Source organism: Fusarium oxysporum, chromosome I (assembly GCF_013085055.1).
Source record: "Fusarium oxysporum Fo47 chromosome I, complete sequence".
Lineage (NCBI taxonomy): Eukaryota > Fungi > Ascomycota > Sordariomycetes > Hypocreales > Nectriaceae > Fusarium > Fusarium oxysporum.
Genome location: NC_072840.1, coordinates 5,906,977 through 5,934,625, shown reverse-complemented (window position 1 = coordinate 5,934,625; position 27,649 = coordinate 5,906,977). Strand labels below are relative to the sequence as shown.

At 48.0% G+C, this 27,649-nt stretch overlaps 10 protein-coding genes across 10 annotated transcripts; 6 read left to right on the top strand and 4 right to left on the bottom strand.

The window, feature by feature from the left end:
- Positions 1 to 1,670: 1,670 nt before the first annotated feature.
- FOBCDRAFT_175173 (uncharacterized protein) lies at positions 1,671 to 2,848 on the top strand. Its single transcript, XM_031194850.3, has one exon. The coding sequence runs from the start codon at positions 1,851 to 1,853 to the stop codon at positions 2,820 to 2,822; it is 972 nt and encodes a 323-aa protein (XP_031029588.1). The 5' UTR covers positions 1,671 to 1,850; the 3' UTR covers positions 2,823 to 2,848.
- Positions 2,849 to 3,348: 500 nt separating this feature from the next.
- Positions 3,349 to 4,359, top strand: FOBCDRAFT_268172 (proline racemase family; the record flags this gene model as incomplete). Its single annotated transcript, XM_031194849.2, has 1 exon — positions 3,349 to 4,359. The coding sequence occupies one exon, from the start codon at positions 3,349 to 3,351 to the stop codon at positions 4,357 to 4,359; it is 1,011 nt and encodes a 336-aa protein (XP_031029587.2).
- Positions 4,360 to 4,634: 275 nt separating this feature from the next.
- Positions 4,635 to 5,872, bottom strand: FOBCDRAFT_123724 (FAD dependent oxidoreductase; the record flags this gene model as incomplete). The annotated part of the gene is made up of 4 exons (XM_031194848.2): positions 4,635 to 5,464; positions 5,514 to 5,611; positions 5,663 to 5,797; positions 5,847 to 5,872. 4 exons carry the CDS (start codon positions 5,870 to 5,872, stop codon positions 4,635 to 4,637), a joined length of 1,089 nt encoding a protein of 362 aa, XP_031029586.2.
- Positions 5,873 to 6,623: 751 nt separating this feature from the next.
- Positions 6,624 to 7,593, top strand: FOBCDRAFT_247415 (uncharacterized protein; the record flags this gene model as incomplete). Its single annotated transcript, XM_054703017.2, has 1 exon — positions 6,624 to 7,593. The coding sequence occupies exon 1, from the start codon at positions 6,673 to 6,675 to the stop codon at positions 7,591 to 7,593; it is 921 nt and encodes a 306-aa protein (XP_054558992.2). The 5' UTR covers positions 6,624 to 6,672.
- A 93-nt stretch (positions 7,594 to 7,686) lies between these two features.
- Positions 7,687 to 9,677, bottom strand: FOBCDRAFT_314844 (uncharacterized protein). The gene is made up of 6 exons (XM_059611968.1): positions 9,517 to 9,677; positions 9,195 to 9,454; positions 9,097 to 9,145; positions 8,830 to 9,049; positions 8,644 to 8,777; positions 7,687 to 8,595 (listed from the first exon to the last, which is right to left on the bottom strand). Exons 1-6 carry the CDS (start codon positions 9,648 to 9,650, stop codon positions 7,767 to 7,769), a joined length of 1,626 nt encoding a protein of 541 aa, XP_059463958.1. The 5' UTR covers positions 9,651 to 9,677; the 3' UTR covers positions 7,687 to 7,766.
- A 3,951-nt stretch (positions 9,678 to 13,628) lies between these two features.
- On the top strand, positions 13,629 to 14,303 carry FOBCDRAFT_195846 (uncharacterized protein; the record flags this gene model as incomplete). The annotated part of the gene is made up of 1 exon (XM_054703015.2): positions 13,629 to 14,303. The coding sequence occupies one exon, from the start codon at positions 13,629 to 13,631 to the stop codon at positions 14,301 to 14,303; it is 675 nt and encodes a 224-aa protein (XP_054558990.2).
- A 3,854-nt stretch (positions 14,304 to 18,157) lies between these two features.
- FOBCDRAFT_236064 (uncharacterized protein) lies at positions 18,158 to 18,895 on the top strand (the record flags this gene model as incomplete). The annotated part of the gene is made up of 1 exon (XM_059610039.1): positions 18,158 to 18,895. The coding sequence occupies one exon, from the start codon at positions 18,158 to 18,160 to the stop codon at positions 18,893 to 18,895; it is 738 nt and encodes a 245-aa protein (XP_059466639.1).
- Positions 18,896 to 19,320: 425 nt separating this feature from the next.
- Positions 19,321 to 21,498, bottom strand: FOBCDRAFT_314843 (fatty acid desaturase-domain-containing protein). Its single transcript, XM_031194839.3, has 4 exons — positions 21,167 to 21,498; positions 20,413 to 20,968; positions 20,201 to 20,365; positions 19,321 to 20,149 (listed from the first exon to the last, which is right to left on the bottom strand). Exons 1-4 carry the CDS (start codon positions 21,343 to 21,345, stop codon positions 19,397 to 19,399), a joined length of 1,653 nt encoding a protein of 550 aa, XP_031029577.2. The 5' UTR covers positions 21,346 to 21,498; the 3' UTR covers positions 19,321 to 19,396.
- Positions 21,499 to 23,399: 1,901 nt separating this feature from the next.
- On the top strand, positions 23,400 to 25,560 carry FOBCDRAFT_124784 (uncharacterized protein; the record flags this gene model as incomplete). Its single annotated transcript, XM_059607783.1, has 2 exons — positions 23,400 to 24,152; positions 24,604 to 25,560. 2 exons carry the CDS (start codon positions 23,400 to 23,402, stop codon positions 25,558 to 25,560), a joined length of 1,710 nt encoding a protein of 569 aa, XP_059466638.1.
- Positions 25,561 to 25,805: 245 nt separating this feature from the next.
- Positions 25,806 to 27,597, bottom strand: FOBCDRAFT_124056 (uncharacterized protein; the record flags this gene model as incomplete). The annotated part of the gene is made up of 4 exons (XM_059607776.1): positions 25,806 to 25,874; positions 25,944 to 26,235; positions 26,280 to 26,700; positions 26,748 to 27,597. The coding sequence occupies 4 exons, from the start codon at positions 27,595 to 27,597 to the stop codon at positions 25,806 to 25,808; spliced, it is 1,632 nt and encodes a 543-aa protein (XP_059466637.1).
- Between the last annotated feature and the right edge of the window lie 52 nt (positions 27,598 to 27,649).

Genomic DNA, 27,649 nt, shown 5'->3' with positions numbered 1-27,649 from the left:
GTACAAACTAGAGAAGGTGATCTTCAGGGCAGATTTGTGCTCGAGAGAAAAGGATCTCCTGACGGCATTGTGGAAATGAAAAGCTTACTGCTGACGACCAACGATGAAGTGATATGTGGAGACAATATGAAAGATGCAACCGTTTCCAGCATGGATGGGTTGCAGATCATCAGGACATTCGTCATGTTGGAGATCCATAAAAAGACTTTTCAAGCTTTTGCCAACGTCTTTGGACAGGGGTAGCCTGGGTGGCAGGGAGATGCTTGGTGATGAGGGGATTTTGGATTGGTCCTTGATTATGATGTGATGTTAGTTGTAGGTTGTCATTCGCAGAGAGCGCTCAGCTTCACACCATCACGTACTTAGAACTCGGGAATGTTTGCTCAAATGGTAACTGTCAGCATCAGCCGAAATACCTAAATGCAGGTTCATGGGCCATACAATCACAATCACAATCCTATCTCGCTTGATTCGAAGGATGCATCCTTTTCGGGACATCCTTCACATCGTCTGTCATCCCATTTCATGATATGACTTTCAGTGTAAATGCATAACTCATTATACATTTCACAGCTTTTTCATAAAACTGTATATATAAGCACAAAACTTCCAAGTTTCACGAGGTGTTTCATCTGAAAACCGGACCGGGAATAGCATTTTTTCTCTCACATCAGATAAGGATGGTGCGTAAGCTTTTTCCTTACCTTAATCTTAAAAAACTGGATTACTGGAGAACTTCTAAAACTGACGACCCACCATTAGAGTAATGCTTCCAAGGAAGGACGACTGCTGAGAAAAGGGCTTCACATCACGGATGTTGCGATTGGCTTTTCTGTCGATTTATTGATTGCGTCGGTGAAGTCATAGCCAGACCCTATTGGAGATGGAAGATGCGCGAGTCAGTTGACCTCGCTTATCTGGACGGCATGACAAAGACCCAACGGCGTTTAGTGTTGGGCTTGCCATATAAAACGGTTGCTTGCTGCTCAGCGTTGGGCAAATAACTCACACCTCGACGGCAAAATTGTCATTCAAAAAATGCTCTGCCTCCACCAGGCATCGATGCGACAGCTGTGATAAGGTTGAGAGTTTAAAAGAGGCTTCAGCTCTAACACAAAGGTAAAGGACACGAATTAACACATAAAGGCAACGTACTCTTTGCCCAGTGCAGTAGCAATTGCCTGTATGTTGCGCAAGCAAATATGGCCTACGGTGATGCAGAGGTTATCACGGCTAATAAGCGGAGGTGGGAAGCGTCCCTTATTATAACTTATAAGCCGCATCTACCAAAGCTTACTCCGTACTTCAAAAGACGATGCCACAGGGTGGGGAGCTATCGATAAGATGCTAAATCTTATACGCGTTTAGAACGTGAAGTGGGACGAATATGAATACCAGCCAAGCCTCAGCTCCCGAAAGCCACCGTCGCTTAGCGATGCCGCCCTAATACTGAAACGCGGGAACACCCAAATAGAGAAGTTCTCCCTGTTTCATAACGGACATTACAAGGCCCAATGTTTCTAATGTTTCCAAGCGCCATGCAATTGACCAATTGCGTCCAACTCCTTGTTACAGGTGTGAATTTTCCCGCTAATAATATTCCGAGTCTTTCATCTCTATTAAGCATATCTAAACGAAACATTGGCGAGTATACGCGGGATGGGTTTTCAAGATAATGGAAGGGAGCTTGGCGTTTGTATTAAAACGAAGTGTATGGTCGTGATCTGTGCCTTATTTCTTGCTTCAACTACACTCGTTCTTTTTCATTCGTTAGACATTGACTGTCACTACATTTCACTTGTACCTTTTTTTTATCTTATCTGATTCTTTTATAATCTGCTAGACGCAAGATGTCTTCCTCCATTCTTTTCGCTGCCGGCCTTCTTGTCGGCGCCGCTCAGGCCTACACCCAAGTCAACGTTGCTTCTCCCTTTATGCTCAAGAACATCGATCCAATTGTCTTCCCCGGCGAGTACAGCAAGTCTCATCTTCATTCGTTCTTCGGCTCCGATGCTGTGACTGTCAACACCAAGACCAGCGCGGAACTGCAGAAGGGCTGCACCAATGCCGAGAACCCCAACGATCTTTCTGTCTACTGGATTCCGACGCCGCTTTACACCGCGGATGGAAAGAACTTCGAACCTATCCCTGTTATGCGCTTCAGTGCGTATTACAACCTTGGCGAAACACCCGCTGAGGTTCCTATTCCTCAGAACTTGAGAATGGTGGCGGGTGATGCCAATGCGCAGACTCAAGCCGATATGCCAGCTGATGCCAAAGTGGAGTGGATGTGCGAAAGCGAGGCTGTTCCTCTCGGCGCCAACGGTTTCCCTACTTCAACCTGCGGCACTCATCTCCAGCAACTCCTCTACTTCCCCCAGTGCGTCAACGAACAAACCCTCGAAACAGCCTACAAGTCCCGCGACTACGGCACTGCCAACTGGTGTCCTGAGGGCAGCAAGTCCATGCCCCAGCTGCGCTTCAGCATCCGCTACGATCTCCGCAAGGTCCTCCCCAACGGTTGGAGCGGCGAGGCGCCGTTCAAGCTTGCGTGTGGAAATGCTTTCTGCTCGCATGGTGATTTCATCAATGGCTGGACTGAGGAGGCGGCCAAGAACATGGTTGCTACTACTGCGGATAAGCGGAAGTTTAGTGCCGTTGAGGGTGCGCTTGGAGATCCTCATGCTGGACCTACTTGTGAGGCTAAGGATGCTGATCCGGAGCATGGCACTAGTGACTACAATGAGAGCGTGGCTGTCATGAACAAGCGGGATGTTTCGGCTTGGGGATGGAAGTCCAAGGCTCGTGTTGTTCGCGCTTAGGTTGATGGTTCGTGGATTGGGCTTATCAAGCTACTAGCTCTGGTCGAGATCTATTGGCCAGAGAAAACGTATCTTTCATAGCTTGTACATAGTTACATGTGAATAAACCTGAGTCTTTTTCAAACAACATTCCGTTCGACACAATGTTGGCTGTTCTCATGCTGCTGGGGTTGATGTTGAGATAACCGTGTTAAGTGGCAGTACTGCAGTTAGAAACACGAGTTTAAGCTGCCATTGGTTATTCTTGAGCACCTGACTTGTTATCTTGCGCTTTAGGCCATTCGTATCGATTCAAACTCGCTTCCCTTTTTGCGTGGCTGCTCGGGATCCCTAGCCGTGTTTAGCATGGGCGTTCTAAAATGGGTAGTTTTCCGCCCCTCGCCCAAATCAGTCGAACCCCTCCAAAAAGACGCCAATTAAGTGCATCATGCTAAAGACTATAGATAAAAGCATGCCAATTGAACTTTCCCTTCATTCTCACTCGGAGATCAATACCTCAATTATACCTCTTCTCACATAATTCACCATGCGGTCAAAACGAGTCATCTCAATCGTCACATGCCACGCAGAAGGCGAAGTCGGCGATGTCATCATCGGCGGCGTCCTCGACGTACCAGCCAAAACAATGCACGATAAGCTCACATACTACATGGCTGAGCGAGATGATCTTCGACAACTACTTCTCCAAGAACCTAGAGGGCGCTTAGAGATGAGCGTTAACTTGGTCGTCCCGCCGTGTCGACCTGATGCAGACGCTGGGTTTCTTATCATGGCGCCGGGAGATTGGGTCCCCATGTCTGGATCGAATTGTGTCTGCACGACGACTGTTCTTCTCGAGACAGGGATCGTACCCATGGTTGAGCCTGTTACTACTGTGAGGTTGGACACAGCTGCGGGATTGGTGGTTGCGACGGCCGAGTGTGAGAATGGGAAGTGCAGATCTGTCTCTTTTGATAACGTCCCGGCGTTTGTTTATGCTCTTGATAAAGAGATTGCGGTCCCTGGGCTCGGAACTCTGGTGGTGGACATTGCGTATGGAGGACAGTGGTATGTGCTTGTCAAAGCAGAAGCTCTGGGTCTCAGAGTGGAAACAGTCAATGCAGATCGTCTCATTGATTTCGGCAAGAGATTGAAACAAGCGGTCTTGGCGAACTGCATGCCCACGCATCCTGAGAACCCGGCTATCTGCGGAATCAACAACGTCATCATCACAGAACCGTTAGAGAACGGACAAGAAGGCAAGACTGTTAAGCATACTGTTGTTGTCACACCCGGAAGATTGGATAGAAGTCCTTGTGGAACGGGGAGTTCATCCCGTCTGGCTATTCTGCATGCGAGGGGCCTTATTGAGGAGGGAGAGTCGGTCAAGTTTAGGAGTATTATTAATACGGAGTTTGTGGGGAGGATTAGAGGGACGACGAAGGTTGGGGAGTTGGATGCGGTGCTTCCGACTGTTAAGGGGAGGGCTTGGATTACGGGGGAGAAGAATGTTCATCTTGATCCGGAGGATCCTTTTCCCACTGGGTTTCTACTCTAGATAGAGAATTATGACAGATACCAATATGCTTTTTGTTCATCAGTGGTTATGTTAATAGAATGAGGGGATAAAAAAAGCGTCGTCTGCAATTTCGGGGTGAGAATCGATCGTTTTTATGAAGTCCTTTGCAGTCTTTAATTGCGATTGGAAATTGGAAGATGTATACTCATACGCATTTCTGAGTTTAATTCATTGAGGCTGAAGCGCAGAGACTTTCATGAGAAATGTAATTGGTTGTAAATAATACGCTGAACAACAGTACTTGAAGTTGACCCTCACAGCTTTGCCCGAGTCTTATCAGTGACCTTGTCAACAAGCTCAACCACTCCCTCCGCGCAACCATAAGACCCCATATATCCCCATCCAGAATGCCCATAATTATGAATAACCCACGTCTCATCATCCAATTTCTCCTCTTCCAGCCTCAATCCCCCCTTTCTATAAGGCCTAAACCCAACACCATGACGGATAACACTTAACCCAGTAATTCCCTTTCCACCAGCGATGTCAGGACAAAGATCTACAATTCTCTGCATGATCCGGTTCGCGGTGTTCGGATCAGGCTGTGTATCCCAATTCCCAATCTGATACGTCCCACCAATAACCGTACCACCGCCAGCTGCTCTCTGCATAGCGTAGATCTCCTCACCGCTTTCATCGAGGGCGCTAGAACACATGAAGAGTGGTAAGTTCTTGGGTGTTTCGTTGCGAACGAGGACGATTTGACCCCGTGCTGGTGCGACGGTTGTGTCTTGCACGCCTCCGAGCTTTAGAGATCCGATACCAGTGGCGTTTACGATGATGTTAGCTTTTTCTCCAGTATGACTGAGATATTTGGCTTCATTGATGTGAGTTAGAATAGCGCGCTTTACGACGACGCCGTATTTGAGGCATTGGCCGAGAAGCCAGGGGAGATAGATGGCTGTGTTGATGCAAACTCCTTGGTATTGGAAGCCAGAGTCGTAGCCTGTTGCGACTTCGGATGGATGGTTGTTTCGGAAGTTGTTGAAGATTTCTTTGAACCATGGGTTATCGGCGTAGAAATGGGCTGAGAATCCAGATTTGGCGGACTCTGTGTCTTTATTCCGACGAAGAACATGCGTTGCTTGCGATGTTAGCCATTATCTGGTCTTTAACAAGTCTCAAGAACTTACTCTGGAAATGAATGCCCGCCTCAGGGGTCTCCTCGACAAGTCTCTTTAAGGCGATCCATGTTCTTCGTTCCCAGCGACTTGCGTCCTTTGGTGATAAGCTTAATAATGTTAGTACGATGGTCTTGAAAGTAATTCAGTGCTTAGCTTACGGAATGACATTGGCTCCGGCCCATGGTGAGGCATACTCGGCATCATAGTCGCCGGGCATATGCTTGCCGACAACGGTGACTTTGTTACCCTCCTTGGCCAGCAACAATGCTGAGGTGAGGCCAATCACACCAGCACTAGATATCGTTAGCTGAAGTTTCCGTGCTATCAATTTGAATATCTTACCCGATAACGACAACGGTATTTGTCATGATGAGAATTATATAATTCTAGAATATTATTTGAGGAAACTATAGAGATTGTGATATTTGAACTATAGCTTAGAGAACGTCGAATTTAAGTGATAGCTATTCATCTGGTTACATTGTAACTGATCACTAGTGATTGGTTACTTCGCGGATGCATGCCTATCTCGACAGAGTGGAGCTAGTGGTATGTGAACTGTTTCCCAAAGAGTATCTGGGGTAGACTTGTTATCTGCAAGCACTAATTCAGTGCGTAGTGAACTCAAAAACAGTTCATTCTCGCGCTGGCTTGCCAAGTTTAACACAGAGAACTGTCGCGTGACTAATGTGAATATCGCATCGTGTTCTAGACCACAGGCCTCAGGGGGAAGGGAAGCTTCTGACCTCGAGGCGAGGTGCCAAAAGACACCTGGTCTAAGGCCCATTATTTCTACACTAAACTGATGCTGAATCAACCTAAGTCTTTTTTTCACTTGAGAATAAATATCATGCGTTATTTTGTCTCCACTCGCCAGGACAAGAGAAGCCTTTCCGAAATACCTAAAGGTAATTCAGTGCAAGACGTCCCGCCAATCAAATGCACCATATCAAACTCCACAGTTCACTGCTCTCCACTCCAACGCCCTTCATCTTTTGGCTAACCTGGCTCATCGTCTTCTGAGATGGCTACAACGCCGAGATACAGAATCGAATCGATCACCACAGGTCTCCGGAGCGTTAATCATGATGCACTCTTCTCCGTCCGCCGGAATGGCAAGGCGTTCTACATCAAGATCTCACCGACAAAGTTCATCAACTCTCCCAACATGACAGAAAAGTACATGGCATACCTTGAAGTCCTCGAGTCAGGTGAAGAGGTCATCGGCGACATATATGATACCGACGTCTACGAATGGGTCATGGCCCCATTTGAGTCTCTCCTGGTCGAGCTCGTAACTCTTCCGGAATGTGATCTAAAAGACATCAAAATCACCCTACACGAGCATCAATTTCCGGAGTTCTTTGTCTTTGAACTAGACATCATTGATGAAAAGTTATGTCCTCGACGTGTTGTAGCGGAGACGTCACCTATGCGTCCGTCTTTTGTAACCTTTGATGATGACTTTTTCGATGACTTGGAGACTTGGACTGCTCTCTACGATCCCGCTGGAATAGTTTTAAGTTTCAAAGATCCTGAGTATGCGCTGTTCAAGCCGCCAAATAAGGTTCTCATCGACGACTGCCGGACTGAGTGTTTCTTTAAGCCGTGCAACTCCGGCGTTCAGATCAGGCGCGAACTTGGGACCTATAAAATGATTCACGCGGCAGGTTTGGACTCACAGTTCAACTTGTGTCACCTTTACGGCATCGTCATGGATGAATATGACTTCACCCTTAGAATTTTGCTAACTCATATTGATAACCGAGGTTGTCCGCTCTCAACCAAAATCGTTCTCAAGGAACATGATGATCCTCCGCCTGAAGTGAGACAACGGTGGATGGACCAGATTGACGCTGCTGTTTCTGGTTTACATGACGCTGGATTAATCTGGGGAGATGTCAATGCAGAGAACGTATTGATAGATCGGGATAGTAACGCGTGGGTTACTGATTTTGGTGGCGGCTGTACTAAGGGCTGGGTTGATAAAGAGGTGGCGGAGACTATGGAAGGGGATAGAATGGGTATGGCGAAGCTAAGAGAGTTTGTCTTTCCAGCTGCATCAAAGAAAGGCGGAACAGTAGTGTAAATTCTCATTAGATCCCAAGGATTGTAGAGGGATATACGACGTCTAGGCAACTTCAATGCTCCGACAAAGAGGCTTACGCGACATTTATATCCGTATCGCCGACTACTGTACCACTCTCAAGGTTCGTGTACAATACCTCAACCCAGAATGATAATTAATTCTTTCTTCATCACCTAGTCAGCTATTGCAGCCTTCCATATCCCTTTCACATAATCCTCCTCAGAGAAGTCCAACGGCCATGCAATATTCAACAACACCCTCCTTGCATCCTCCCACTTCTCCAAACCCATATCTCGACTCTGTTCCTTTATAATCCTCTCGAAAAACGGCTTCAAGCCAGGTTCTCGCTTCATATCCCCTAGTTTCTCATGCAAATAGAGACTCATCAATCCCAGAAACGATTCCCAGAATAACAGCTCTGCGATCTCTGGCGTATTTGGTTTCTGAAGCGCAAAGGAGAGATCACGTTGGAATATCCTCATGCTACAGAGGTATATCTCCTTTGTGAAAGGGCGCCATAGAACAACTACTTGTTCAAGGAATAACTCTGCTGCGATGACCAATCCGCACCATGAAGTCTTTTGCTCAGCGTCTGAAATCGCTTCATGTTCATGATCGGTTGATGAAATGGAGGTTTGGTGCGATTCAAGAACTGCGTCGTAAACTCTAGCAGCTGCACCGGTTCTCCAGAAATCATCGTGTATCTTTTGAACTTCTGTGAGATTATAGAATTCATCGGTGACTTTACGAAGACTGTTCACTACTGACGCACTGTAGACGTCAGAGAGCCTTGCTCCGATGTCAGGCAGTATAAAGAATGTTGAGAAGAGGCGTATGGCTCTTAGCTTGAGACAGTGTAAGTAATGGCCCTCTGACTTGTACCATTTGTGCATGAGACGCATGGGATTGGAGACGGAGAGACTGTTCTTGTGTTGTGTTGAGTCTTCGGCGCGGAGGATGCCATGGAGGACGGTCTGTACGCCGTGGATGAAGGTGGAGGTTCTGGGATGTCAGCTGACGCCAGGATTAGTCTGAGTGATAAATACTCACAATAAAAAATAGCGATCAGACAGCTCTTGGTCACGAGTCTTGCCATTGGTATTCGACGGGTCTGTTATCCGACATGGTAGAGCGTAGATGACATTTAAATGCTTTTCGGCCATTTGCATGTCCCCACTGCAGAACTATCAATGAATTAATACGTCTGAAACAATGAGCGACGTTCATTTGCCATACCTCTGTGTATGCCAGGGTAGCAATCTGTTTGGTGATGGCAGCTGAAAGGGTGAGATCTCCACTGGAAAGCCATTTTTTCACCAATCGCACGGTCTCAATTCTATGAAAGAGGAATGTATGCTCAAATGCTTCGAGGCTGCCGACTTTGAATGTAAAATGAGTGGCTGCCATCAAAATCGCATTGCGGAGGGCTTCGGGATCCGATATGGTATATGGCATGCTATCAAGGTTAACTATTGGTTGGAAAGACAACACGGTTAGACGTACCAATCTTTATGTTGCTCTGTGAGAGATGTGACAAGGGTTTCACCGTAGACAAAAGGGCTGTTAGTAGTGACCTGTCGCTCATGGATGTTGGGACCTACAGTAATTGAAGAGTTCATGCGATTTGAGGGGCATGTCAATGGCCACGCAGTCCAACGTCGTTGCAGAGCTCGACAAAATAAGCTGACGGACCAGAGCCTGGGGGTTAGGCACCTCAGGTCCCTTGGAAGAACTCGGAGCCTCCCAGGGAACATGTTCCCACGGCTGAGTTGCCCCAGCCTTCTCCAACGCCCGTCTCTCCCTCAGTGGTATCTTGACAGGTGGGTATTCACATGTTCTCCTACTATTAACGCAGTTCTCACTGTCAATTTGCACAGTCAGCTTTTCTCCGGGAAACAGCCTGGGTTTTTGCTGGGATCTCACCATGTGGGACGCTGCTCGCCACACCGCACCCTGCGGCTGCGGCACTCTGAGCAGCCAGTGCGGCTTCGTGTGTGGGCGCGCCGCTGTCGGACTTTGCCTTTGCCCTTTGTTTCGTTAGTGGCGTGACCGGCCATGGTTTTGTGTGGTTTAATTGCTTATCCGGACGGGCGGTTTCGGTGAGGAGAGAAGAAGGATGGAGGTGATCCATATTACACCCGTGTTGTAAGCACTAGACAGGGTTGTTGATAGGTGAGGATATTTGGGCCAAGGCATGGTGTTAGGACGCGACTTGGCAGATTCATGCCAGGGTGTTGCTTCAGGGGTATTGTGCGTGGAGAGATACCTCGTCTAAATGTCCAGAAGTGTTGAATGGGGTATTGCAATAACATCAGCCTCGAAAGATGGAGCCTCTTTGGGATAATTTGACGAAACATGCGCATTTTCTGTTGGTGCTGCGCAGGGAGTTTGTTAGAGATATGGAAAAAGCATAGAGGGATACGAGCAATTGCATCTATCAAGGTTGAAGAATTATGGCCATTCTTCCAAATTTAATATCACATTATAAGGCATAAGTATCGCTGTATGGCAAACAAAGTGATGATCTATAAATACAAGCAAGAAATAATTGAACTAATCAGAATACCTCTCGTTTTTTCCTTTCAACCCTATTTTCAGCTTCCCCTAGCCAGCCACTACCCAGCCTGCTGAAACCCGGCTATCATCTCTCCAAGACTCCTCCGAGTACCACGAGACAATATGACAGCAAACCCGACGCTGCCGAACTCTCTATTATATCGTCATTAGAGTTCTTTCTCGTGGCCTGGCGTCTTCATCTCTAACCACAGTCTCTTAACAGCAGCCACAAACTCATTGTAGTTCACCTGGTCCCATTTTGGCAGTGATTTTAGTTCTCGCCAGTAGCAGTGACGTATCTCAGCGCAAACAATCCACTCAGCCTGCAAGATAAAGGAGTGGTGTCGTCTATTCCGTTATGTGTCGGACTTTATCCCTAGTAACAAATGCTTCGTCAAGAAATTCCTATCTTTCAGTTGGTAGCATCGCTCCATTGCTTCCATATCTACACACCTGAGGGTGGAGCGAAAGGCAGCGAAGTTGTCGGCACAATAATATGCTTGGCGTAGCTCGTGAAAGAACACTCTGCACTCTGCAACTTAATGCCAAGCTCTTGAAGTCCTTATGCGATAGGATCTGGGCCTGTTCATCCTCCCAGGCTCACCTGTGATGTTGAGCAGAACTTCAACAGGGAGGAGAGCCAGCTTCCCTATTGTTGAGGCCGCGAAGAATGTATCTCTACAGATGTAGAATGGGAGACTTGTTCGAGATTCCGGCTTGACATGTTTGCGTTATACGATGATGTGTGATTTGTTGTATATCGTCTGTGTTAATTGTGGATTCATAACAAAACTCTTTGGACTCATTGTACTCTATTAGGTTCGATGGAATATGGCCTGAACTTATATTCACGCTAGACCAACTTCATTGAAACCATCAAGTGCTGTTTATGATGCGTCTAGACCGAAAAGCCAAAACAAAGTCGCCCGGCCTAAATCTTTCATGGCTCAACGTAAATGAAAGAGCAGGCATCTGTGCTTGTCTTTCATGAAGCTTTCCTCTTGTTTACTCAGGCCAACAATATCTGCGCAGATGGGTGGAAACAACGGCGAGGCCACTTGTTGGTGGTAAAGGCAACAAAGGACCCGAAGCCCGAGCACATCGCTCTATTTTAGTATTTTGAACAAATCTCGATTGAATATACGGGATGGTCGAGGCCAAGTCTGGCATGCAGTAAAGGCAGATTAGTGTCTTTGTTATCCATGCGAGTCTTAACAAAGCGTCCGTCTAAGCCACAAAAGTAATACTGATCTTCGAGTCGCCTTGAACAGGAGTACTCTAAATAAGCTATCAATAAAATTAATACTGTGAGATATCGTTTTTCATTGCTTGTATTTCAGTGGCCTGAGGCAGGGTTCCAACGTACTGTTTCAGATGCTACCTGCAAACTCATGGTTAAGGTAAGGCTTACAATGAACTTCCAGTCTTGGGCAACAGCCGAAAATAACCTGTCTAGCTCATATCCCAGTTCTTCCATGATTATTCTGGGGCTTGAGCCAGTGTATGGTGTGTATAGCGGTTCATAAGCTTGAATTAATTGAAGTTTTCTGCGTGTTGGCTTGGTACATCCCGTTGAGAGATCATGAGCTTTAATTATCAGTCGACTTCCCGCCAACTTTCCATCTTTTTTACACGTAGATACCAAATCCTCTGCGGATTCCAATCTTTGTCAACCCCCACCCGGTGAGGTCGACGCGTCTTCTCCGGAAATTCAGGCTCGCTCTACTCGTCGTACAAACATGTGCTCATGAGCTCAGTTGTTGTTGCTAGATGTTTAATATCCTTGGATAGCGTGATAAGGCGTTCTTTTCCGTTGGCGTCAATGGTCCGTGGGCTCAGCATGACCATTCTGGCGATTCATCGGAGAGCTTCTAAAGTTCCATAGAATAAGGCTGGCTCAAGCTTGTCTATGGCACCGTAGCGCACGAGAAGGCTCATCTTTTCTTCCCAAATGTCGGCTGCCTGCCCTCTGTGATCCACTCCAACCAGAAGAAGGTTCCATGAGATCAACATAAGGACCTGATAGTACACCTGTGAAGTCTGTCTTGGTGGATCACGGCTCGTCATCTCGATCATCGGGGTGAAAGTTCCTTGAGCATTACATCAATTCTTCAGTGCTGATGGGGGTGCCCAAGTATCCAATCCCAAGTCTGTCATGAAAACACCACGCTTAGTGTACTGTTGAACAAGAACGTGCAAGACAATGGGCGGACAATGCGACCGAAGCTCAATGGCCATAGTAGCTTAGTGCCATGCCATATACGTATTCAAGTCGCCCAGAACAAATTCAGGAGTTAATTCATGTTGCTCCCATCGCTTTGCTGCATATGCTGGGGCTCGTTCAGGATTCATGCGAATCGGGATCGAAATACCCTGACTACTCAGAAATCTAAGCATTTTGCAGACTCTGTTCATTTTCTTTTCGTTTCTTCCCCTCAGCAGAAGTTGAACAAAAGGTTCCGGCATCATGGTGGTCATTGTTGACAGAGGACTAGGATCTTAAGACCAATCATTGATCGGATATCCCTTCCAGCATAGCCACATGCGAGCATTCGGATGGTTCTTTTCCAGTTTCCTTTAATTATGCCAAATAGGGGGATTTTTTAATCGGCCTATGTGTACGGTGCTTCATAAGCGTGTTGCGGCATGGGCATTTCACATGTTTCTTTTCCTAGACCATCAAGACATTCAGATTGCCGAACTCTTGGTTACGCTCCATTCTTGCGACGTCTAGAATCTTGAGTCATTTCCGTAAATCTGTTCAGTCATGCGCTTGGTAATGTAATGCGCGAATAACATTGGGGAATCCAGCTGGAAACAAGGCCAGCGATCGACGGTTGTTGGAGGCGGGCGTATCAATACTCTTGCCTATCAAGACAATCAACTCATCGGGGAGAAGCTCCGATACTCCGGTTTGATTCGGGCGTTTGTTGGAGGGCTGCGCGATGAATGATGAGCATCCTGACTCGAGAGGGAGACATAGACACATGGTGATGGATATCTTTATGGGACGCCAATAGGGCAATCGAAGTCACATATTTGAACTCTGAGTCGAGTAGTGATGTGAATAAGAGAGAGATACAGTGACGTCCTGAGTACACTGTTCCAGTATCGATTTACTACTGTGTAGTGTCGAACTGGGACTGTGTTCATTGTTGTTCTCACGATTCCAGAACAATGTGACTTCTACCGGGAACTTGAAGCCGGGTTCTGATCTCTTTGTCACATTAGGACAGGGACCCTGAAAATGGAAGCAAACGACACTCGGATCAACCGAAGTCAGTGAGAGACGGACTACAAAGACTCAACAGAATTGGTGCGTGAAAGGCTTTCTCATAGTTATAAAAAACGTTCAATTAGCCTTGATTTCGAGATGTCACCAATAACCCCAGCATTCACACTCGTTTCAACATTGCTTCTACAGAATTTCTCAGTTTATCAGCAAAAACGCTGCACATCATTCTTCTACTCTCTTTACCATGAATTCCCATTCCTCCACCCAGACTCAAAGCAAACTCTGCCGCCTCCCTCCAGAGCTCATGCTGGATATTCTGGACGCTACTAGAAAGTACTCAGACAAGATCAGACTTGTCAGCACTTGTTGGAGGCTATACGATCTCCTCATACTATTCGTCTACTCCGAAGCCGGTAGACAGCTTAGATGGTTGCCAATGTTTGACGCCGCAAAGCGTGGCAATTGTCGCACACTTGCCAGATGCATAGAAGCCGGAGCACCTATTGACTACGAGGATTCTGAATTCCCTTTTCGTCCTATTCGTCCTCTTCAAACAGCTATCGCGTTCGCTCGGCCTCTCACCGTCAAGTGGCTTCTTGAACATGGAGCAAATCCGAATTCTACGAGAGACGCCGATAGAGCCTCTTTCTCATGTCCTCTTGCACAGGCTCTTGGTTCTATCCTTAGACCAGGCCTGTCCTTCAAGTCTGTACCTTATCAAATGGAACTTAGATACTGTAAGGTTCCAAGCCGCAAGCATTATGTGCGTAATAATCGCGAGATTATCAAGGCCCTCCGTCAAGCGGGTGCCGACGAGCAGCCCCTTGGATACCTTGAACGAAGCCATCTGGATGCAATTGAAGCCGGGGTTCACTGTTGTTCTCATCACAAACCCCGTCTCTGGTGCCCAGATTGGTAAAGGCACGTCTTGATCCTTGACTTTGTGCGTTAGAACTACGGTACATGGGTAGATTTGTCTTTTTCTTCGATGTTTCTCTTTACGCTTTTCTTCTTTATAGTTTATTGACTTTGGTACTAGTTCATCATCGGTTTCTTTTTATTTTAGAGTTTTCATATAATCTCTTTTGTACAGTTTCAGTCATATTTCTTGCTTTACATTATTACGAAGAATAGTATTACAATTCTTTCTAACTGACTGCCCGAGTTTCAACTTGTAAGACTATAACTTATTAACAGAATACCATAGGTTACTATCACTGTGGGTTTTTTAAATTCCGCTCTACACTTAGGGCCTGACGAAAAGGCAGAATCATACGAACGACAAGGCTGATGTTGTATTGGGGGTTAGCCCAGCTCTCCTGATTGGTCAGAATCAAACCACTGAGCGTCTGGGTAGGTAGCTTAGTGAGTGTCATCCTAGATATAACCTCACTTTTAACCCAAAATATACTACATCACCGTTATTGAAATCTATTAGTTTCTGCATCTCATTAAGCCCGTGTATGAAGATTATTACTTCCAGACTGCTGAATCTCAAAATTATTACAAATGAGGGGGTACGGGCTTACAAGTAGGTAACTAGGCAAAAGAGACTTCCTGCTTGTTCCTTCTATAAGACGCGTATGGAATGTCCGCTTCAACTTGGGACGAATGTTGGAACATCAATCTGAAGACATCATGATCTCAGGTGGGCGGGTAAGGCCCAAAGTCAATGACGTATTGGATCAGCGCCCCTTAATTTCGGCTCTTCGCATCTATCCCGCCTCCAAATGCAGCCAAGCAGTACCCACGTACTGATGCCTAGCCTCCGTACTCCCACGGAGGTTGAGGGTCGCGATTTAGTTGGCCTTAGTAAGCTAGACCTGACACAGTCAATTCAATTGGGCCAATCATGGCACTAACTTAACATCTAAACTCTGGAGATTTGGACACTGTAATCAAGTTAGTGAATAACTAAGTAGTTACATAGAAGAAGCACATGGTATTGGCAGCATAGCCAGGCTTGGCTTGACAAAATGTAGCTGACATTAACTTTGCTTGAAACTCTCCTTTTTGACCAAGTTGGGAAATTATTATGGTGGTACAATTACTCACCATCAATGTGATATATTACAAACCGGGAATCCCGGCACCTCCCATCAATCAACTGGCTGATAAGAACAGGTTTCAGCTCAGGCTGCACATCTAATGCATATTCTTATTCGTATTCATATTTATACTCGTATTCACACACATAGGTCTTTTTGTGAGCATCACAAAAGCATTGCTGAAGGGAGATCCCGATGCACTCAACAGCGACTCGCCTCTCGCGACAAACACTCCAGCATCCTTCACTTTTGTCTCTACTCGTTCGATTCTCGCAACTAGTTAGGAATGATCTCAGCAAACCAGAGAACCTCTACTGCGTCCAATCTGGGTCAGCTTGCACCTGGATATCGCACTATACCAACTCACGGAACTTGGTTGCACCGATCAATACAAGCCACTTCGGTGAGCTGACCAATCACACTCTTGTGTTTACACAACAACTTACGACAAGGCCGCGGGCGCGGGCGCCGCGCCTATGTTGTCTTCGAATGGACCAGAGGTTCATCAAGATGCTCCGCAGCCCGGTTGCTAGTTGTTGGTAACTCCAATATTCTAGCAAGATGTCAGATATTCGTTTTATTATTGTAAAAGCAACTGGTGCTATAGAGCGCTATTGAAACTCACAAGTTGATTTAGTAGTGAACCATGACGCAGGTGTATTATGTGGAAATTGCGGGGAGGCTGTTGATGAAGATGTTGTTCTTGCGCTGAGGCTCTAAGGAGAAACAGGGGTCTTTACCTTTTGCTTTTTTATGTGTTAGCTTGATGTTGCTACCCATGAAACTTGGTGGCGCCTATGGATTCATCCAGGCTTCCCTGCACATATGACCAATGATGCTGTTTACCAAAATCTTGCCCATCTTGATCGCGATCGAACCAATCGGCATTTCGGAACCAGGGCAGTTCGCATGGTAATTTGGGTTCAATAAGCAGCTTATTTGAACAGCAATGAACAATAAGGGGTCTAAACTAGTTCATCCCTCATGTTCTGAAAAGGACTGCCTACCCGCCTTGAGCCAGGGAGTCCATGTGGCAACCCCATATGGTAGTCTTCTAGAAGCGGCGTTGCTGAGATTTCAGCTATTAATCTTTAGCGTGACATCAATTCTTTGTTCTTCTCTTCTCCTGTCTCATAATCCCCTCTAGTTTGATACATTTTTACGACCAATATGTCTATTCTTAACCCTGACAACGTTAGTTCTATTAGGACCCAACTTCTTCATGATGCATCAGGTCACTGGGCCCTGTATTCAGGTATTTTTATACTGCGAAGGTTGACCAACATGGTTATCTCTTCTTCTCATTGGAGCAAGCTACCAGGTTCCCAAGCTATGACTCTGTTGTGGTCAGTGGAAAACTCAGAGAACAGTATGGGACTAGTTTCAATAGGGTTGGCCATCTCTTCGTATGTAAGCTGGGAAGTCTATCATAAATACCAGATCCTTTCCAATATTCTCTGATCCTTCTCTATTTCAAATTTTCAACATTTCCTTATCCCCTTTCACTTCAACACTAACAGCTTGACATCTTTTCGGGTCAAAAGATCAGCTCTATTTGTACATAAATCGTTTGACAGTCCACCAATTCCCTATACCCTATTGCCAATCATGGCCACGACCAATAACACTCCACTCTCGGAGAACGAGCAACTGATGCTTGGTGATATCTGCAACACCTTGAAGAATGCTCGACTTTCCCAGTGCCCCAATTGCTCACTCACAGGCATTTCTGGCAGCACCCATTGCCATGGTTTCAAATGCGGATCCAAGTTGCCCGGCTCAATTTCTGAGGTAAAGGTAATGCATCAATCCCCCGTATCATCTCTATACAGTTGACTAACTATTTCCAGTGGGCTTGTGCAACGCGCATACTCAACATTGTGTGGCTGTACGTGCAACAGCATGGGCCGCTTGACCATGTTCTTGAACTAGTCCTTCTTGAGTTCATTGATCCCACCATTGAGCCGGACTCAGAATGGATTATTGAGCACTTCAACCCAGCATTGATCCTCCTGAAGAACTATCGTGCAGAGATCCTTTGAGGCTAAGCTACGGAGCATCCACCATGGTTTATTGGGGGCCAGATAGCCACGCAAGGAAGACACAATCTTGTAGCCTTTTCACTCGAGACTGGCATCTCGTTTGATGTTGAACCATCGACAAGCACACGCTGGACGGTGCTTCTTGTGTTGGGCTGCTTTCTTACATCAGGTTATTGGGATAGATGAGCTATACTGTCTTTACTGTTTTGGGGTATTTGTTTAGATTGAGTTATCGGGTTTACCATAGACGGCATAACATCATAGCAAGCACAAATTGGAGTTTTTCTTTCTTTCCCCCCAATATCAACTGACACCTCTTCCCCTTCGTGACTGTTGCGCTTCAAGTGTCACTAGTGTTCGCTCTTCAACCTGGACATGCTCTGTTCCCTTGGACAGCTTTCTTCCAAGTTCAATAGCGCTTGCGACCATTATTCACTGTTGCTCCAACTGCGCGAACGGCGTTGGCGGTGGTGCTGCCACTGTCAGCTTCTACTTCCATGTCAACACTCCCGCCAACTCATCTCAACTTCTCCCAACTCTTATCTTCACACTTTTCTTGCTATTATCTTGCAATCTCGTCTCTCATAACTATCACGAGTAGTCTTGACTCAATACCTCAACCCAATATATCACCCGTCACAAACAGTCTTCTCAATATTTCATCCATCAATACATCGCCCGTCATGTCCTCTCCCACCAGCAATCCTCCCAGCCTCACCCCATCTGAAAACACCGCTCCCATCACGATACCTCCCGTCAACGCGGTCGCTATCTCTCCTACCAACCAGCCTGCTATAATCAGCATGGCGCTCAGCCCCTCACCCCTCGAGCGCCTCCCCCAAGAGATTCTTCTTCATATCAACAAGCTCCTCATCTTCTGCCACGCCTCCCGCCTCGCCCGAACTTCAAAGTTCCTTTACCGAATCTTGAACAAGGAGCTATACAAGCTCGCAGGCAAACACGACCACTGGTACCCGCTGTACGTCGCAGCAGCGACCAGCAACATCGCAACTTTCGAGCGCTGTCTCGAGTTCGGCGCAGTGATTGACTCCCACTGGCCACTAAACTCAACCCTGACCTTTAGGCACGGCCAGCGACTCTTTCTCTCGCTGGGCTGGCGCCCGCTGCGCCAGGCAATCTCGTCTCGACAGGTCGAGGCAGTCAAATGGCTCCTTAGGCATGGCGCTGACCCGGACGAGACGTTCGCGGAAGCTGTGCTGTTGGGTCTGCGTGAAGCACCTCTTGCTCTTGCGTTTCGTCGTGGTTACGGTTCGTTGGAGAATGTGATGCCTAGCCGGTCTATTCTTTTCGCCCTCCTTGAGGCCGGTGCTGGTCTGGATTATATCGATGAAGGTCCGGCTGAGGAGATTGAGGCTATGTACAATGACTCCAGCTACATCAGCTTGTACTGGTGGATCTGAGTGGTAACAGTGGCCTTGATTTGTTATTTGTTTGGACTCTGAACATCGCAAGCTGTCGAGACATTCACGTCTTGACGCACTGAACGGCATCTTTTTGCGTTTCGACTTTGCTTTTTCGTTTTGTCTTTCACATGTCGACGCAATTTCCCCTATTCGCCCTCATTCATGAGTATTCCTGGCTTGGAAACGTTGAGTGGTGGATGAAGCGATGTAATGAATTGGCTGAGTACAGGGTAGTGAGATAACTAGGACTCACATGGCGTTGGACATCTAGGCGTATGAAAGGGTGTATTGAGACAACCATGTACTTTTAACTATCATCTCCGCTCAATCGGTAGGCAGTGGGATCGTTTGGTAGGATTTCATGTATGATCGCGAGGATAGATTGTCACTTTGAAGGGAGTTGGTAGACACTGTGAATGAAGTAGACAGAAATCTATTGCTTGTACTGTCTCGCAGAAAACAAATCGCACGCGCTCTCGCAAGTCTAGTCTATGAAATCTAATGCAATCCACTCTCCCCCGTCCTCGCCATGTGCTGCTGGCACTTGATCATGATATCCAGCTGATCACTAACATCCTTCAACCGCCCCAACACCTTTCTGTTACCATCGGTGAAGTTGAGGATCGAGTACGGCACACCAGTGTCGTTGCAGAACTCCCGAATCATGAACTGCACCTTGCGCAGGTTATGGCGCGGCACACGTGGGAACAAGTGGTGAACGGCCTGGAACTGGAGACCGCCATGCACAAAGTCCATCCACGCGGGGCAGTCGACGTCCATAGTGGTGCGGAGCTGGCGCTGGGCGAAGGACTCGGTCTCGCCGAGGTCGACGGTTGACATTCCCCAGTGGGAGAGGGTGATTTGCACGTGGAGCGGCATGGTGATGATGTGGGAGACCAGGACGAAGATCACGCGGGTGGTCCAGTCGGGGAGACCGCGCCAGAGGAGGCAGTAGCCGAAGAGGAACCAGTAGCAGGCCATGAAGGTGATCTCGGTAGGTCGAATCCACCAGGCGCGACTCTTTCCGAGCTGTGAGGACTTCTCGGAGAGGACGTGGAGCCAGGAGAGGAGGTACAGGTTGAAGCGCGCGATGCCCATGACGGGGTAGTAAGTCCAGCGCTGGAAGGGGACGAGGAAATCGGCTGCGGCGTCCCAGACGAAAGTGAAGTTGTAGTAAGTTGAGCGAAGGGACTTGAAGAATGAGGGGCATGTCGCAAAGAGGGGAACGTTCTGGATATCAGGATCATGTTCCTAAGAATGTCAGTATTGAGTAGTGTTTGATGAGGGAAGTGAGTGTCTTACGGGTTGGTTCGTCACGAGATGGTGCACGTTGTGACTGCTCTTCCACCATCCAATCGATAGACCACAGCAGAAATCAGCAATGAACATGCCAATGAGAGTGTCGACGACAAAATTAGACGTAATCGCAAGATGACCAGCATCATGCGCGCTGAACATGATTTGATGCTACTCATGTTAGTCAAAGCTTCACAACCAGACGGAGAGCGACATACCCAGAACAATCCCAAGAACACAGCAGATGTGATGTACCACTGGTTATAAAACAACACACCAAACAGCGTAAACAGCGTCGTGTATCGCATCATCTCCTTCCCATACTCAACGTACGGACACTGATAAAGACCCTCATCGTGAATCCTCTGGTGGAGAAGCTGATACTTTCTCGCAATCTCATCCTGGACACGCGTATCCAGCGACGGGTACGTTTCAAGATCGTTCTGAATCTCCCGCGCAACACCTGCATTCGCCACACGCAGCGTCGCAGTACGCTTTCGCGAGTCAGCCGTCTTTGCTACTGCGCGCTGGCGAAGACCCTTTCCTCCATCTTTGACATCCACGCTGGGCGATGATGACGCGGAACTAACGGCGTCATCGAGACTGGTGTTGTCGTCTGTGTCGGAGGATGTGCTCGAGTCTGAGAGATCGATCTCTTGGGCGTCGAGGCGAAAGACGCCGCCTCTAATTGGTGGTGTGCGGTTCACCCAGGATCCTTGCTTCCGACCAATCCGATAGGCCTTCATGGTTCGTAAGGTCGCTTCCGAGTGATAACTATCCCAAAGGAGAAAAATGTGTTAGTTTAACCTGATCTGATCTGTATCTTGTTGTTTCCCCCGCACAATGCACTGTACATGTCATATTGGCGTGCAGGCCAATGGGGTGTTGTAGTGTAGTGGTGTGTTTCTCATTTTGGTATAGTGTACCCGTGCAACGCTCAACCTCAACACCATAAAAAGCATCGTGACTTACGCTTTCATCTCGTCGGTCGCATCTCTGCCCACCATGTGAAGAACTGCTAATCTTCCACCGGGATGTCTATCCATCCAGCCGTCGAGCTTGAGTACCGAGTCTTCGAAGACGACGATTGTTTGACCAGCTGCGATCATCCTCTCAACCGCCGCAGCGGTCAAGATCTTGTCGCGGTTCATTTCGGGGGTGTTTTAGTCGTGATATGTTTTATAAGGAATGTCGAAATGAAAGGAGAGACAATCGAGAAAAAGAGAAATGGAAGAAGGAGAGGAGCAGTGATCTAGTGTCACTGTAGGAAGAGAGAGTGGATATGAATGAAGAGCAAACAGAGCAGAACGGGAACCACAGCAGCAAACAGCCGAGGCAGCACAACGAGATAAGTACTTGCTCACTCTCTCACATCAGGGGCACAGCCTTCGAAAAGCTATCCATTTATTTCACATCGTACGTACCCCAATGGCGCATATTCGCCCCCCTCATCACCAATAGCCAAAAAAGATAGCGTCGCTGGGGTTAGCTCAAAGGAGATTGAACACATCTCAGGAACCCTGTGTAGCCAAGACTTTTCTCGTCCTTCTCAGGTGCAAGGACCACATATTAAACTGGTCTTGGGGTTTGGGACTAGGCCAAAGTGGAGATGGGCTTGTGAAACAAGAGTCAAGAGGTGCAAGGTGACCTTGGCCCTGGTAGGTCAGTTAAGTTGCGGTGTTGGGGATCTAGACCCGAGGGTGGCTTTGGATGGTGACTGTGACGGGACATGTTCTAGAAAAATAGCTTATTTTCACCCTGCTCTCGCGTGCGTCTGCGAAAGCGACAGATTGTGACGTTTGAGATTGAACCAACAGCTAAAAGGAGATACACGTATCGCATGTTCCGTATTCTCGTCCGTCTGCAATTACGCGTAACAGAAAACTACTCAAAACACTTTCCGTACCCGTACGAACCAGGGGATTTTCACTCTCGTTCTCCTCGTTCTCTCTAACGCGTAATCGGATACCTCCCCCTCTAGGAATAGCTCATCTTTTTTTCTTGCTCCGTCCGAGGATGGATACGAAAATCACTCCTCCACCGTCGGAAAACCACACACAACACGCGTTCTGGGTCCTGCGCCCCCCCTTACCCCACTCCCCCTGTAGCTCGTTGCCCACTTACAGCGGGGGGCGTTACAGTACAGAGACCCTGATTTTTTTTTTTTAGGATCTGGTCCTGTCCCGCGGGTGCCCGTATTGGCATCGGCGGCGGTCCGTACGCGTAAACGAAATAAACGAAACCGATGGGGGGGGGAAAGTCAAAAAGAAAAGGGGCGCGCGCAACAAACGTTCTAGAATAAGGGTCTTTATTTTTGACAATCAAAAAAGTATAATTGCTACAGGGTCTCTCTCGGCATTTCTTGGGTGTTACGTACGCTGTGTTGCACGTGGTAACTCTGTTGGAAGCTTGTCATGTTCTACACGTTGCGTAGCTCAAACCACTTGAGTAAGGTACCTTAGCTTCAAAAGGGGGCAGCACCGCCAATCTTAGTGTACAGTAGGTCGCTACGTGCTGATGACTGCAACATGCCATGAATCGAACCACAAGTATATTAACAAATCTTGGCTAACGCGAAAAAAGAACCTGTTTTTCGTAAACGGCGCAGCAAAAACTACCTCACCTTGCTCACTACCTACCTCACTCAGTAATTAACCTTGCGCGTTTTTCTCTCGCCACACAAGAAAGGGGTTACTGCAGTCTTGGCTTCTAAGGGAGCTAAGCTTTAGATACCCCTGCTTTCCGTGGTGTGAGAGATTACCTGCACTCCGTAGGACTGGGTGTCCAATCCTATGGCGAAAAATTAACGTGTCAAGATTAACTCTATGCAGCTGTGACCCAGATCTTGCTAGCGCCCCACGTTTTATCTTGAGTGTGGTGGGTTGGGCTAATCTTATCTTATCGCCGCTGTCTGGGGCGGTTAAATAAGATGAGACGGGGATGGGATTGGGACTTTGGTTGGATGGTTTAGGGTAATGATGATTTTGCGACGGTATGTTCCGTTAAGAGTTGGTTATCAAACAATTGAACGTGAAGAAGGTTAGGTAGGTATGTTGAAGATGATGTATTGTTCAGTGGCTATTGAATCGTCTGCCGACATCGCATCAGCGAACCCCTCATTGCGTGATCCAACAATTTACCTCGTACCACACTGTACTCACTACTCACTGAGGTATCCATTCATAACTCAACAACCATCATCAAAATGCCCTCCCAAGACTTCACCCAAATCCCCGTAATCGACATCTCATCCCCCACTCCTCAAACGCTTTCTAATCTCCGTACCGCCCTCGCAGAAATCGGCTTCCTCTACATCTCCAATCACTCCGTCCCCACCTCCACAATAACATCCCTCGTCAACATCCTCCCAGAACTCTTTTCCCTCCCCCCAGAAGCAAAACAAGAAATCGCTTTAGAAAACTCCCCGCATTTTCTAGGATACAGCGCTGCCGGGACGGAAACTACAGCTGGGAAAGCTGATCTGAGAGAACAAGTTGAGCTTGCGACGGAACTTGAGAGAGCGCCTGATGGTGCGCCGCTGTATGATGGGTTGAGGGGGCCGAATCAATGGCCATCTGGTCTTCCGGAGCTGAAGGGTGTTGTTACGCGGTATATTGAGGAACTCACACTACTGGGGGAACGATTTCTTCGACTTGTTGCCCAAGCTCTTGATCTTCCGGAAGAGATCTTCTTCTCATACCTTTCTGATCAACATCGGCTTAAATTGGTTCACTACCCAGCTTCAACAACATCATCCCAAGGCGTCGGCCCGCACAAAGATTCATCAGGATGGTGGACCTTCCTTCTCCAAGCATCCCCCCAAGTAAACGGTCTTCAAGTCCTCAACAAATCCGGCTCATGGATCGACGTCCCCGCCATCCCGGACACTTTCGTCGTCAACATCGGCCAAGCGTTTGAAGTCGTGACCAACGGGATATGCAAAGCGACGACGCATCGCGTACTGTCCTCCCCAAAAGAAAGGTTCAGCGTTCCGTTCTTTCAAGGTGTGCGACGCGATTTAACGAGACGTGAGGCAATGACTTCGTTGAAGGAGCATTTTGAGCGGTGGGGAACCGGTGAGGAGGCGGGTGAGGCGGGGAGGGTGGATAATCCGTTTGTGAGGGGGTTGTATGATACTTGGGGGGAGACGCAGTTGAGGACGAAAGTTAGGAGTCATAGGGAGATTGGGAGGAGGTTTTATGGGGAGGTTTATGAGAGGTATATTGAAGATTCGTGAGGGAGAGGTGTGATGACGTGGTGGTGGTGGTGAGGAAGTGTCCGAGAACTTTCCGTGAGGGTATAAAGCTCCGAGACGACATTATCACTCCGTTCGATCGCTTCAATTCCACTCTACATCAATTAATGATTGATAATATATCAATATGGCACTCGAATTGCCCGCGCGACAGAAATTTACAGCTCACAGCGGCAATGTGTACTCATGCATCTTCATCCCTCCAACCGCCCAGTCAACAACCCTTCTCTTTCTTCACGGCTTTCCATCAACCCTCACAGACTGGGTCCATCAAATCCAACACTTCTCATCCGAAGGATACGGCGTCGTCGCTCTGGATCTGCTCGGCTACGGTGAAAGTAGCAAGCCAACAGATGTAAACGCGCACCGTCTCAAGCCGATGAGCGATGAGGTCATTGAGCTGCTCGACCATTTGGACCTGAAGACCGTTGTTGGAATTGGCCATGATTTCGGCGCGACGCTTTTATCGAGAATGGCGGCTTATCATCCCTCGCGCTGGGAAGCTCTTGTATTTCTGGCTGTTGGTCCGCCGAGGCTTGGGACGCCGTTCGATGTCGACATGATCAATACCATGACCAAGCAGTTTCTGGGGTATGAGATGCTCGGATACATCCCATGGCTAGCCGATTACAGGTCGCAGGAAATTCTCGAGAAGAACGCTGAAGCGGCGATGAGTCTGATGTTTTGTCGCGATCGGGAAGAATGGGAGACGTGGTTTCATCCTGTGGGCAAGATGGATGATTTTGTGCGTGAAGATCGCAGACTTCCCATCGCATTGTGGTATACCGAAGATTTGCAGAAAGCACATCTAAAGGCATTCGGCTCGCATGATGGGTATAAAGGCGTGTGTCGATGGTATCGCATGTGGAAAGACAACCTCTTCGCTCCTGACGAACAAGGTTTTGAAGACTTTCACATCTCACAACCCGTTCTCTTCATCGTTCCATCAGAGCCCGAGCAATCCGCTGCCCAACAGCAGCAAATGCTTTCATCATGGACCCCCAATCTCCAAACCGTCAAGCTAAACACCAGTCACTGGATCCATATCCAAGCTCCCTCCGAAACCAACACCACGATCCAGAACTTCCTCACCTCACGCAGAGAGACTTAAATGCTCAGGCCTCAACCAATCAAACGTATCCAAAAGATCAAAATTAAAGTCCAGCTGCGTCGGAATACCCCAATCCAGCGTATCCAGCGCTCCTCCACCTGCAATAGGCGCATTGAGGTTGTGGTCTAGTACACCCTGTATAACAGCTTTGCAGTCTGCGCAGAGATCGGCGTTGGGGGCGGGTGGACGGACCCAATCGAGGAATCCGATCAAAAGACTGAGCTTTTGGATTATGGCGGAGCGGCTTAGTTTGGGGCAGTCGGGATGGGTGCCGCGGAATGTTGGGCGGAGGAGTTCGAGACAGAGGATACCGCCTCCGGGGGCGGCGAAGGCCATGAGCTGGAGCTGTTAGATAGAGAAAAGATGATAGTCAGAGTACATACGAGCCATTCAAAGTCTCGTCTCATGCCGGAGAAGCGATCTTGGTGTGTCCAGAAGAGAAGTGTTAATGTGACCATCTCAAAGCTAATCGGCAGTAAACGGTTCTCATCGATGTGGCCGAGACGAAGCAATAGCCTCTCCACGAAGAAGAGATTCTGCATGTGTTCTAGTCGAATAAGAATCCGTGAGTATACTTTTTGGACATCACAGTCTGGGTCGTCGAGTTCATCGGGTCGATGGATGAGATTTGCTGGGAAGCTCTCATACGTCCTTTCAGCGCGAGCCTTGATCTCACTACCTTTGTTAGTAAAGCACCCAAAAGCATGTTAGTCACGTACGTTAGACTCTCAAAAGTGACCTTGACGCTATTCGCAAGTGCAATCTCAAGGAGCTCATCCTTAATGTAAGCAATCTGCGAACGCGCCCTAACCATAGACGATCCTTTCAGATCACCAACGTGACGAAACCCATTGGCATCTAACTCTTGCACCGCATGTCTTACAGTAGCTTGATCAGACTCGAGGTCCAAGTCTGTCAGGTCCAATGGAAGAGGGGATGAGAAGAAGCGGCGACTGAGGAGCGGCGGACGGCCCGTAAAGGAGACAAGGACTTTGTCGACGTTGAAGACACGGGCGGTGATGCGACGTCTGTGTTCGGAGCAGAGAGAGGGGATGTAGTTTGTGTCTTCTGATCCGACGTGTCGACCAAGGAATGTGAGGAGTGCGACGGTCTCTGCGAAGTAGCGCCAGCATGTTAAACCTATGAATGTTAGCGAGCTTCAACTGATGGGATGAACGACAATTCACCTGCGTCGCCTGAGACGAGAGATTCAGTGGTGACTCGTCGGTAGCAAAGATATAGCATAATGTCATTCCCAGGTGTGAAATGTCGAGCCAGCTCGATGCAATACCCCAAACACTTGACCACAACTGGCGCATCGAAGCTCGGCGAGCCATCCCAGTACGTCCAGATCAACCCAACCGACTCCCATCGGATATTAATCCCCATGAATTGATCAGTCCAAGCCTTTGCACTTGAATGCTCATCGCGAAAAGGGCGTGCCGTGTTATGGCTTATATGACGCGCCACCACATCCAGGTCCGCATCATCTCGCGACGAGAGATACCGTCCCCAGTCTTTGTGGAGCGTGTCTATAATATCCTGAATCGCTCTGAAGATCCATCCGTCTGTGAGACAGTGAAGTCTATGTGCCATAACATCATGTTGAGATTGAGGCAGACACCGAAGAACATAAAGACTCATCTCCCTCAAGTGAGACGGGAGATCAATCACACTTCTACCCCTCGGCGCCCTCGGCTCGACCTCCACCGGGGGCCCGTGGACGAGCGAGAGGCTGTTGCGGGTTTCTTCAAAGACAGCGTTGTGACTGGTGAAGCCGAGATAACCTGGTGCCACGGCGGGTGAAGGCGTCGAGTCAGTGCTCGGTGGTGGAGGTTGATGCTCGGTGCGAACGGGGGACCGAAGCCGTTGCTTCTTAACTGTGGCACCCGAAACGGTGTAAATGCAGGTCTCGTTCCGCTTTCTGCAGCGTGAACAGGTTGGCTGGCCGTGGTCGCAAGCTACTTTCCGCGCTCGACATGGATCGCAGGCTTGAGGGCGACCGTTTAGGCGTAGGAGAAGAGGGGCCGTTGACATGGCGCCATTGACTTGTGATGGGTGTTGCTGATGAATCCGATGATGATAAATC

Excerpts from the sequence above, each read along its gene's own strand:
- FOBCDRAFT_175173 (XM_031194850.3), top strand. The coding sequence starts at position 1,851 with ATGTCTTCCTCCATTCTTTTCGCTGCCGGCCTTCTTGTCGGCGCCGCT.
- FOBCDRAFT_314844 (XM_059611968.1), bottom strand. The coding sequence starts at position 9,650 with ATGGCCGGTCACGCCACTAACGAAACAAAGGGCAAAGGCAAAGTCCGA. Across the intron at positions 9,455-9,516 it reads GGCGAGCAGCGTCCCACATG|TGAGAACTGCGTTAATAGTA; the intron begins GTGAGATCCCAG and ends GCAAATTGACAG. Across the intron at positions 8,596-8,643 it reads TCTGATCGCTATTTTTTATT|AACCTCCACCTTCATCCACG; the intron begins GTGAGTATTTAT and ends CTGACATCCCAG.
- FOBCDRAFT_314843 (XM_031194839.3), bottom strand. The coding sequence starts at position 21,345 with ATGAACCGCGACAAGATCTTGACCGCTGCGGCGGTTGAGAGGATGATC. Across the intron at positions 20,969-21,166 it reads GCGACCGACGAGATGAAAGC|TTATCACTCGGAAGCGACCT; the intron begins GTAAGTCACGAT and ends CCTTTGGGATAG. Across the intron at positions 20,366-20,412 it reads TGTTCTTGGGATTGTTCTGG|CATCAAATCATGTTCAGCGC; the intron begins GTATGTCGCTCT and ends TAACATGAGTAG.